At 42.0% G+C, this 12,287-nt stretch overlaps 1 protein-coding gene across 1 annotated transcript in view; it reads right to left on the reverse strand.

Moving 5' to 3' along the window:
• MYO1E (myosin IE) overlaps window positions 1-12,287 on the reverse strand; it is a 205,251-nt gene that overhangs the window by 82,940 nt on the left and 110,024 nt on the right. The window contains exons 5-7 of the mRNA XM_076004428.1: window positions 11,010-11,097; window positions 6,271-6,360; window positions 1,934-2,065 (exon numbers count right to left, since the gene is read on the reverse strand). Of these exons, the coding sequence (XP_075860543.1) occupies window positions 1,934-2,065; window positions 6,271-6,360; window positions 11,010-11,097 (310 nt within the window). The remainder of the gene's footprint in view (window positions 1-1,933; window positions 2,066-6,270; window positions 6,361-11,009; window positions 11,098-12,287) is intronic.

Below are 12,287 nucleotides of genomic sequence, written 5' to 3' on the forward strand. Positions count from 1 at the left end.
CCCTGAACTTCTTCAAGCCACAGAATCTCCTTCCTCACTCACCTCGATGCAACCACCTGCACCCCACTTCGTGTCTCACTACTCTGATGAAACTACTTTAGTGGCTGCTTCCCAGCGGCTAAATCCAACAACCCCAGGCCGATCGCTCTCCCCCAGGAGCTCTGAGCACTTGATCCTGTTGCTTCTCCCCTTAGGTTTCCCCTGGCCTCGGTGACACTGCAGGGTCCTAGGTTTCCTCTTTCTCCTCCAGGCCTCCTCATGCAGCCCTTAAGCCCTGTGTGTGTATTATTTTTCTCTCCACTCACTGCCATGGGAGTCTCATCTATTATTTCACAGCTTCAACCATTGCTCTCATGTCAGAATCTAGAACCCCCGAGCCCACCAGGTCCCAGCCTCTATCCTGGTGGTTTCAGACCCATGGGCAGGACTTTTGGAGGGGGGGTGGGCTTTGAATTTATTCAGAGGGGTCCTGGCATCCATTACGCACGTCTATCTACTACTCAGTAAATAATATACTGTGTATATGTGAGATACATATAATTATTTTGCATTCATCTGTACATATTACTTTGATTAATACAATTTAAAGCATTCCTAAATCCTCAGAAGCTTTCAGTCATTTATGTACTTTTTCCACCAACACATACCAATAAGAAAAAAGTATTTGCCACCATCTAAGATGTCTGTATAATGGAAAAGATTGAATGTGAGCTACTCCCACAGTTTAATGTCCTTCTAGTGATCGTCAAACTAAAAATGAAACAAAACATAAAAACAGCAGACCTTTCTTCAAAAAAGTTCTGTGTGGCTCCCATATATATATATATAAAAGTAAACCCAAACTTCCTTCCTTCCTTCCTTCCTTCTTTCCTTCCTTCCTTCCTTCCTTCCTTCCTTCCTTCCTTCCTTCCTTCCTTCCTTCCTTCCTTCCTTCCTTCCTCCCTCCCTCCCTCCCTTCCTTCTTTCCTTTTTTGAGATAGAGTCTCTCTCTGTCACCTTAGGTAAAGTGCAGTGGTGTCATCATAGCTTACAGCAACCTCAAACTCCTGGGCTCAAACAATCCTCCTGCCTCAGCCTTCCAAGTAGCTGCTACTACAGGCACACACCAAGGTGCCTGGCTAATTTTTCTATTTTTAGTAGAGATGGGGGCTTGCTCTTGTTCAGGCTGGTCTTAACCTCCTGAGTTCAAGCAATCCTCCTGCCTCGGCCTCCCAGAGTGCTAGGATTAGAGGTGTGAGCCACCATGCCCGGCCAATCATGTTTTTTAAATACTTAAAAACCTCTTAAAAAATAGCTGAATTAGATGAATTGTGCCTGACACACAATTTTGAAGCATTCTGCACACTGCTCTAACCTCAAACTAACTCTGCATGGCTTCTGGGGGTCTCAGTGAAAACTTTTTGACTTTGTATTAAAGATCCCAAACCTATCTCAAATCTTCCCCCTGACAGTTTGCTTTTTGGAGACATCTGCCCCTGCAAACTGGCAGAGGCCTGGCTCACTGACCAGCTCTCCCTCTCCCACCTCCCTGGCTCGGGTTCCGGTGGCCTGTCTTCTCTGACCAGTCCCCATTTACCCTCTGTTTAGAGCTCCCCCTCCCTAACACCTCTCAAATCATGTCGGGAGATTTGGCCCGCCCAACATATATTCTTATTTGGCAAAGACTAAAAGATTCCTACTTTTGTTTTGAAGCTAGATCAGCATTTTCTTATCATTTAACTTTTGGGGGAATTTGCCTCATCACACCAATTAGAACTTGTTCTCCTTGAGGGCAGGGGCGGTCCCACAAGTCTGCACATACGCTTGCAATACATCCTCCTTGGCTTGCGGGACTAGACCACCTAACCTGAGGGCTTAGAAAAAGCAACTTTTTTTTTTTTTTTAATGTGGAGAAAGAATAGGAAGTAGGAAAGAGAAAAACATAATGGAAAACCTGGTAAAATATGTGAAAACTCCGCTCTCCAGGGTTCCTCATCACCACTCTAGATTTTTCCAGAAGGAAGTTGGAGATCTTTCCACCGTCTGGTTCCCCACCTGGACTGAACTGGATTTCAAAGTATTTTCCCTGCAAGAAAGTTGGGAATTTCCTTCAATGGCTGGTGAACAAAAACACGGTGTTTCAAACAGGCTTTGAATACAGTATATAATTCAAGGAAATTCATTAATGAAAGACACATTCTGAATTACTCCTCATTCTAGCCTAGACTTCCTCATCTTTTCCTATCAGACAATGACCCATGCTTTTGGCCAATCACACAATTCTGTACTGAGAGAATCTGTCATTAGCACAACTAAATAAGGATGTGCTCTATTCCCTGTCCATTTTTCCCTGTAGGCGTCTGCCTGCTCAAAGGGAAGGCTTAAAGAATGGGACAGAAAAGTCACATGGTAGGCGTAACCTAAGCAAATTTTCCCTCTGGCAGACTACATTTCATGGCTTTGAGCAAAACCAGCCAATCCCTCTTACCTCTGGAGCATCTAAAATGCTCATCTGAAACAAAAACACTTTATTAAAAATTAAATTATTTCCAGCTACTTGTGGGTCTGGGGTCTTTTGTGACTATCACTGTTATTAACTGCTGGCAACAGGGAACAAAGGAGAATTAAAACCTGGAATTTCGTTGTAAAAGGTAGCCAGATTGTTAAACTAATGATGCATTTTTTTTTTTCTCACTAGAACATATTATAGTTTCTCTCCAGTCCTCAGAAACTTAAGCATTCTCAGAGGCCAGAAGGGGACATTTAAATGAAGGAGAAGAGTCAGGGAGTGGTGTGGCCTAAGGCCAAACCAGACAGTAAGTCCACCTTTACTGAATTCACATTTAATATGATAAAAACTTACCTGCTGGAGTGTGTATTCAGGGAAACTTGAATCTATGCTCACCCCCCCAAAAAAGTTTTTGTACGTTGACTAAATCCACCCATTTAGGGCTGAAATCAGCTGGACCTCAAGTCTGTGACTAGAACTATAAACTCATTAAGGACGAGAAAAGTCCTTTGCACATTGTGCCAACACAAGAGTACATGAGTGTATTTATTCTGTGTTCCTGCTCTTAAGTTACTGATTCCAAGTGTCAGAAAGACTACAAAAAGCCGCCATCCTCTAATTGTCTATTTGTCTTAATCTCATGACCCCTCCTCCTGCTCCTCCTCTTCTTCCTCCTCCCAAAAAACAAATACCCAGGGGTACTGGGCATAGAGAACCAACAGCCGCTATCCTGAGAGTCAGCAGTTCCTGAGCAAAGCTTGCAGAACAAGAGCACCCTGTGCTTCCTACGGCAGCCACCCTTCCCGCCTTTTTCTTTTGACATGCTATGGAGGGAACAATTCAGGGCCTGTCCCCAAACCCCATCAATTGGGGGAAAATGAAGCCAAACAAGGCACCAAACCCACAAATGGGAGGTGTGTTAAATGGCAAGCTCCCAAGTCCTTCTACCAAAGACTCCCAACCTTGGCTGCCTGTTAGAAACACCTGGGGACCCTTTATGAAATGCAGGTGCCTGGTGCCACCCCAGACCAGGATCTCTAGGGACTGCTTGCTGCCCAGACCTGCATAGTTTTAAAAAGCGCCCAGGTGACTTTTATATGTAACCGAGGTTGAGAACCGCTGCTCTAATGTAATAAAAACGCTTACACACAGTTCAAAATTGTCATATAAAAGGCTAAAAACTCCTAATGAGAGGTCAAAGGTCAAAATGTTTAGGATTGCTGTATAGTAGCCTTGGGGGAAACGTAAAAAATTTTACAAAGGGAATGGGATATTACATGCTGATAACCAAATAGAAAGAAGCTTCAACTCTTGGGGTTCGTTGTATTATTTTTAAATAGTGTATGAAATATTTCATAATATATATTTTTTAAATTGAAAAAGATTTATAAGTGGAAAATATGTTTTTATGATTCATACTACATGTCCATTTTTTTAAGTACAATTATCCATAATCCTACCATCATGCCACTTCTACATTCTCTTACCAGATAATCACTGTAATAGTATGTACACTTTGATTTACATCCACTTTTTTTTTTTGAGACAGAGTCTTGCTCTGTTGCCCTGGGAAAGTACAGAGGCATCATCATTGCTAACTGTAACTTCGAACTCCTGGGCTCAAATGATCCTCCTGCCTCAGCCTCCCAAGTAGCTGGGAATATAGGCATGTGCCATGATGCCCGGCTAATTTTTCTATTTTTAGTAGAGATGGGGTCTCGCTCTTGCTCAAGCTGGTCTTGAGCTCCTGACCTTAAGCAATCTTCCGGCCCCGGTCTCCCAGAGTGCTAGGATTAAAGGCATGAGCCACTGCGCCCAGCCTTTACCTCCATCTCAATTACATTTTATATAATGTGCACATGTTAAAACAAAAATGGGAACATATTGTACATAAGATTCTATAATTTGTTTTTTAAATTTAACAATACATTCTGGATATCTTTTAAGATAAGTAGTTATTTAACAGAGAACTTAGATAATTTATTCCAAAAATATCACTGGGTCAAAGATAATGAGCACTTTAAATTTTGATAAAAATTGCCCAAGTGCTCTCCTGAGGGAAGAAGGTGTCAATTCAACCAATGGTGTCTCTCTGCTGTTATTATCGGTCTCCTTCATGTTTGCCTGTCTGAGACAGAAAATGATATATGGTTTTAATTTACTTTTCTCTCATTATTCATGAGAGCAAGCATCTTTTGATGCCATCAGGCATGTCTCTGTGAGAGAAAGAGGGTGTGCGTGTGAGTGTGTGTGCATGTGAGTATGTGAATATGTGTGTGACTGTGTGTACGTATATGTATACGCGTGTGTGCGTGATTGTGTTCATGTGTGAGTGTGTATGTGCGTGTATGTGCGAGCGTGTGTCTGAACTGCCCATCACACTCTTTCCCATCTTTCCACCAGAGTTGCATAAAATTTGTTGTTGTTTACAAAAATTGACTGATGCATCCTCCAAGGATAAAGAATGATTCATATTGGAAAAACCCAAGGAAGATATTGATTTAATTATGATTCTGCTCTCAAAAGAGGGCAAGAGAGCAGGAAATAGACATTTAGAGTGTTAAATTTGGTCAGGTCCATTTTTATAAGGCAGATTTAGATGGACAATTAGGGGGAAAAGGTCAAGTGGAAAATTCGTTCACATCTTCTTTGCTATTTCATTACCTAGAAATTTCTTCAAGATAACACAACCCAGGCACTGGGCCAAAAAAATATGAGACAAATGAATAATTTGAATAATTGGGCAGCAAGGAAAGAAAGTGAGGGCAAGTCTGACAGATACAACCCACCAGGAAACTTAATTATTACATGAGAACATAGTAAAAATTCTCTTGGAAATAGAAGTTTCCTTCCAAAATAGAGAGTGAGAAAGAAATTGTTTTTTTCTGAAATTCCCACTTATTTATTTTGAAGTGGTCCAGAATCAGCCTCACAGATGGCTCCTTGAATGCTTTAGTGCCAGACATAATCTATAGTTGAGATAAGATGCAAAATCTATACAAGCCAAGGTTACTGGGCAAACATTTGTCTCTCTGTAAATGTGGCTTTTGTCAAGGGTAATATACTCATATTCATCCTTGCCAGCCTTCTAATTTATCCTGGCAGGAGACACCCGACAGAGAAATGTCTAGATGGGCATTCACAACCATACACACAGTTGACATTTGCATTACCTTGGGTAAGTGGGTCAGTTAGTGAAGCTAGGACTAGTCACTTTTGGATGCTGTAATGTTACCTGAGCAGACACAAAACAAAGGCACAAAGCCAGGGGGGTGGGAAGTAGGCAGCTCACTCTGACGGACAGAGAGGAGGCAGGTTCTCTCCAAGACGCCAGATCAGTCCAACTATCTGCTCCCTTTAATGCCTACAGACCAGTTTCTAAGAAGCAAAATCATTGCTCGTGGGCGACCATACCTGAGATTCCCATCTACTCGAGCTATTTGTCTAGGAAGGAAGGTCTTTTCTTCAGGGCACAAAGCAAACTCCTCCAGGACCAAACCTGCCACATTTATGAATTTTTATTTCCCTTAGTAAGGGCAATTCAAGTTGAAAACTGCTTTCAAAATTATATTGCTTGCATCCCTGAGGCTCAAAAATAACTTCAGTCAAAGGGCAAATTGAAGCTTGAGAGCATGCCGCTCCAGAAAATGAAGGAAAGATTGAACAGGCGGCCTCCTGATGATGTGGGGGAAACTCCCATTTCCCGTGAGATACGGGACTTAAATCGGGAACATCAACATCATCAATCAGGCGACACCCTACAACACAGGGAAGAGACTTACAAATCGGCTGGAGTTGTTGTTGCGGACGGTCTTGGCGTTCCCGAAGGCCTCCAGCAGCGGGTTGGACTGCAGGATGATGTCCTTCACGTGCTGTGCCGCAAACAGACGGGAGGTTAGGAAGGTACAAACACCCACCACACAATGGGAGCCAGACTTTTCCTAAAGACCCTGTTTCTGAATGCAGTGAGAGGCCCCACATCCACGCGTCCCTGGGGGTTCCTGGAGGATTTATTCTTTCCTCTCAACAGACCTAAACCCATTTGTGTGATCAGCTCTTCCCAACTCCCGTGGCTTGATGCAGGATCTCCCCCAGGAACCCGGGTGCCACCCCGAAATCGCGATCTACAAATGTTCCTGGGCTGGGTTTCCAAGCTGGTTGCTGCAGCTTTGCCTGGCACTACCGGGTGTGCCAGGAGTCACAGCAGGGAGGAAAGGGAAGTGGTAATCGAACAGGTAACTCCTTGCTGTTCCCACCAGAGTCTTTAACTACCCCTTCCCAGCCAGTCTGCCCACCCATCTCATCCCACCTCCACCGGCTCCACAGCAAGTGAGACTTACTGTAGGGAAATTAATCAGTTTCTCCACCCCAGAGGAAGTTATGGAAATATAGTCTTGTGTTTCTCAAACTTTAATGTGTAAGAATCACCCGGGGTGGGGGTGGGGGTGGGGGCTTGTTAAAATGCAGTCGTGGATTCAGTAGGTCTGGGGTGGAGCCCCCAAATCTGCATTTCTAATCAGCTCCCTGGCGGTGCTGATTTTGCCAGCATGGATCCACACTCTGAACAGCAAGCGTCAATGCTGGATTGTGTAGCACAATTCCTGGCCTACTAGAGGGGGAAAATTTGGTTTTCAAACACCCCAGTTCAATGCCAGATTGAAAAGGGTGCAAGACACACCATGGACATGAGATAGCTCCACAGATAGGATGATAGGATGTGATGTTAGAGACATCTTTCAACAAGTGAGTCATCCCTTGTACTTCTAATTATTCACATGCTATGGTTAAACACGTTCCAGAAATAACAAGTCTTCTGGCTTGTGCTCTTTAGCTACTGACTAATTCCAAGCCAAGAACTCTGTATCATTGTCCTCATAGGAAAACAGGAAGAGAAAAATCAACATTAACCGTCTGCAGTCTGGCTACTAGGTCGTAGGCTGTAGCAAGGAGGACTAGATTGCTAATTGACTGTGTAACATCCAAAGTGTTCCCATGGGACCCTCCTGAACATTCAGAAGAGAAACTGTCATGAGAAATGAGAGCGGGCATCCCATCCTTATGGGGAAATCATTGTCAGCCATGGCACCAAGGGCAAAGTTTGGGTGGTCCCTCCATGGGGTCAACATCAAAGGTTAGAAACATAGCACTCTGGGAGGCCGAGGCGGGCTGATCGCTCGAGGTCAGGAGTTTGAAATCAGCCTGAGCAAGAGTGAGACCCCCACATCTGCTATAAATAGAAAGAAATTAATTGGCCAACTAAGATATATATAGAAAAAATTAGCCAGGCATGGTGGTGCACGCCTGTAGTCCCAGCTACTCGGGAGGCTGAGGCAGGAGGATTGCTTGAGCCCAGGAGTTTGAGGTTGCTGTGAGCTAGGCTGACGCCACGGCACTCACTCTAGCCTGGGCAACAAAGCGAGACTCTGTCTCAAAAAAAAAAAAAGGTTAGAAACATACTTCCAAGTTGCCTATTCTCCTTTGAAAACTCATGGATTTATGTAAACTTTGCTCTTCTTTGTAAAATTAATTTTGAGTTTGTGGATCTTCGTTAATCCTTTATATCTTTTTGTTTTCTTCTTTTTTTGCTGGCCAGACATCCCTACACGGTTTAACAACACTCAGCTTCCTTCAGGGAGAGAATGAAAGGATGTTCTTCTCTCTCTTCCCTTCTTTAATTATAGACTTTTAAGCTGAGAATCTTTATGTGTCCACACATACATCTCTGTGTATTCATCACCTCTTGGTGATGTCCAACAGAATGCATATCACGGAAAAGAGAAAGAGCAAATGAAGGTAAAAGGGTAGGCCTCCTACAAAACAGCATCCTGCATTCCTGTCTCCGTGTCAACACTCTCAGGATGGGGTACGATCCCAGGAATGGAGAAAAGCAAGTGGACTGAACCCCACAAACCTAGGTTCTAGATCTGCACCCTGTCCAATATGGAAGCCATACGCCACATGTGGCTGTTAGCTTGTCCCCCCCCCCCAAAATAAGGTAAAATATCTCGTTAATTTTATTATATTGATTATATACTAAAATGATAATATTTAGGATATGTTGGGTTAAATAAAAATATTCCAAAAATTAATTGCATCTGTTTCTACAAATTAGAGAATTTAGAATCACAGACGTGGCTTGCTTCATCTTTCTAGCAGACAGAGCTGCTCGAGATGTTCTTTCACTAAGAGAAAGAGGCCACTCTAAGACCATTTCATGCCACATGCGGAATTTTGAGCTCTGCCTTAAGCTTTCTGATCCACCAGGACATGACGGAGCACTATTTAATTAGCAGATAGAACCACAGCAAAGAGGATTTTTTTTTTTTTAAAAGGCTAGTCAAGTGAAGCAGTGGGAATGAAGGAACAAAAGGAATCTGTAACTGGTTGTGATCAATTGGTTGTAAACACCACCGCACTTGGACTAGCTGAGAATTTTATGTGTCTTTTTTAAAACTCTATAACAGACCATGGCAATAAAATTGCTTATTAAATGATTTTGATTAAAAAATTTAATTTTTTTTTTTTTTTTTTTTGAGACAGAGTCTTGCCTTGTCCCCCAGGCTAGAGTACCGTGGCGCCACCATAGCCCTCTGCAACCTTAAACTCCTGAGGTCAAGTGATCCTCCTGCCTCAGCCTCCCAAGTAGCTGGGACTACAGATGCGTACCACCATGCCCAGCTAATTTTTCTATTTTTTGTAGAAACAGAGTCTTGCTCTTGCTCAGTCTGATCTCGAACTCCTAGCCTGAAGCAATCGTCCTGCCTCGGCCTCCTAGAGTGCTAGGATTACAGGTGTGAGCCACCGCACCTGGCCTAAAAATTTAATCTTCAGAATAATTTCTGGCAGGTGCCAGTGATGAGCACTGAGTTTGGCAGCCCTTTATGGACCTCAGCTCACCATCATCATCATCCCTTGCTCGCTGGGGAGTGGGCCTTACCTGTTCCTGCCGATGCTGATTCTGATACCACAGGAGGGAAACCAAGGACAGACAAAGGTGTAGCTACCCTGTTCGTGGCCCTGTCTTCTTGAATCCAGCACTTCTCTGCCCCTCTTGTACTCCTCACCTTTTACCCCTCATTCTTGGGTCTTCTCCTTCTCCTAAGGTTTCCTTTATACACTCTAATCTTTACTTTTTCCTTTCTCTTTTCCCTTTCTCCCTCTATCTCCTTTAAAATTTTTATAAATTTCTTTGATTGGAAATTTATTCACACACTTCAAACCGTAAAAGTTTCTCAAGGGGCCAGGCATGGTGGCTCCTGCCAGTAATACCAGCATTTTGGGAGGCAGAGACAGGAGGCTTGCTTGAGGCCAGGAGTTCGAGACCAGACCGAGCAACATAGTGAGACCCCATGGCTACAAAAAATACAAACATTAGCCGGGTGTGGTGGCTCAATGCCTATTGTCCCAGCTACTCGGGAGGCTGGGGCAGGAGGATCGCTTGAGCCCAGGAGTTGGAGGCTGCAGTGAGCTATGATGATGACACTGCACCCTAGCCTAGATGTCAGAGTGAGACCCAATCTCAAAAATAAAAAAAAATAAAAATAAAAAAAGAGTTTCCCCAGGGTATACAGGAAGAGTATTCCCTCCCCCCAGGCTCTCAACTTCCCTCCCTAAAGACAGCCATTGTTTCCAGTTTCTCATGTATCCTTCTAGGGATATGTGATACACATCAAAACAACTATAGAGATATGCTCTCTTTTTCTTCTCAAATGGCAGTATATTATATACAATGTTCTGAACCTTGCTTTTTGCAATGAATGATATACCTTGGAGATCATTCCATGTCAGTACATGAAGCCTCATTTTTATAGCTGTATAATATTCTATTATATGACAAACCATAAATTATATCACTAGTTGCCTATTGAGGAACAGTTAAGTTGCTTCCAGTCTTTTGCAATACCCAAAATGCTACAAATAACTATATATATATATATAAAATTTTGCATACATTTTAGCATATATAAAGGATAAATTCTCTTAAGCAGAATTGCCGAAGCAAATGGTATATACATGCAAGTCTGATTGATTTTGCAGAAATGTCCTGCAGTTCATGCTCCTACCAGCAAAGTATGAGAACAACTATGTCTCTGCATTCTTACCAATCTAGTATTTAAAACACTGCAAATTTTTGCCAACCTTATAGGTTAAAAAAATAGCTTTTTTTGTGTAGTTTTAATTTGCATTTCTCTTATTATCACGATGGTGAACATATTTTCATGTTTTATGAGTCACTTATATTTCCTTTTCTATGAGTTCTGTTTCATATCCCTTATTTTCCTTTTGGAGTGTTGACATTTTTATTGATTCATAGGAGTTCATTATACAGTAGGCATGTCTATCTTAAAATATGCTATTTCTTTGCAGATTTCAAGTTTCTTAGTTATAGAAGCAATGTCTTTTCTTGGTTATAGAACCAAGGTCTTTTCTTGGTGGAAGAAAAATTCTTTTACAAAGTGAAAATGGAGGCTCTTGCATTTTGCATAGCATAAAGTGTCAAGATGGGCCATCACCCACTCACCTGGACTTTGGGGCCTCCCCCAGACACTCTGGAGATGTAACTCATGATGTATTTGGCAGCCACTGTCTTTCCAGCACCACTTTCACCACTGAGGAAAGAAAGACAAAAATGCCCACCTATGAAGTGGATTGTCACCAGCTCTGCCCTTTGTCCCCCACAAAACAAACACAAGTAAAAAAGAAAACAGGCAAAAGGAATTCAGGGGAAAAAAAAAAAACCCCAGCACAATATTGGTAGACAAAGGCAAATCGCAGCAGGATCGGGTCACCTCTGTGACCTGTGTGAGCGACATTAACATGGTGTGCACCGAAGTCTTGATAATTACCACTGTGTACAAGACAGACAATTAAACATTCTAAATGCCCAATACTAGGGGGCATGATTAGGAAACTTATTGAACATCACAAGGGTGAAATGATGCAGAAATTACAACTGACATAAAGACTGTAAACACAGGGGGGAAAAGCATATGAAGCAATGTTAAATGAAATAAATCAGATTCAAATTATATACAAAACATGGTTACAAAAGTATTTTTGAAAGTACATAAAAAATAAAACCGGAACTGCCACAAAACATTATCAGAAGTTTGGGTCAAGTTAAAGAGACTATGGGAGACTCGTTTTAACTCTATTTTTTAAACTTTTTGTAATGCATGTATTATTTCTGCAATTAACCAAAGAAAAGAAAAAGTAGGCATTCTGAGGTTTCAAACCATGTGCCTTCAACTGATGCAAGCTTCCTTATTTTAGAAGTTCTAAAATTAAACGATGAGGCAATATTAATCACATCCTGAGTAACAAAGACTACCTTCCGTTTGTTAGCCTTACTGCATGGGGAAATCCTTTTGTTAATAGTATTTAGTCTGCTCTTCAAAATCCCCATCCATTCTTCCTTCAAAATCCCCCTGAATTGATAATGACCTCAATTCAAAACATGCTTAAGTCAGTTACATTTCTCATCTCTCTATTGGTAGCCTTTGTGTTACCAGGATAGAATTATTAATAATTAGATTAAAGGAACACATACCATATAAAATGATGGTGGGATTTATTATAAAAAATTTGGGCTATTAAAGTTCATAAGATAATATTTTTGTTTGCTCTTGGTGATCAAGAATTTTGGGGTGCAGAGCAAATGTCCTTCGATGAATACCTAGCCTAATTAACTGTTAATCAATTGCTGAGATACCCAAGAAAAGAGGAAACATTGGTTTGGGGTACAACCAAAGAAGATGATCCCATCCCTACCCCCAAAAGGAAAGAGAAATAAATTTTG

This window comes from Microcebus murinus, chromosome 6 (genome assembly GCF_040939455.1).
Source record: "Microcebus murinus isolate Inina chromosome 6, M.murinus_Inina_mat1.0, whole genome shotgun sequence".
Classification (NCBI taxonomy): domain Eukaryota; kingdom Metazoa; phylum Chordata; class Mammalia; order Primates; family Cheirogaleidae; genus Microcebus; species Microcebus murinus.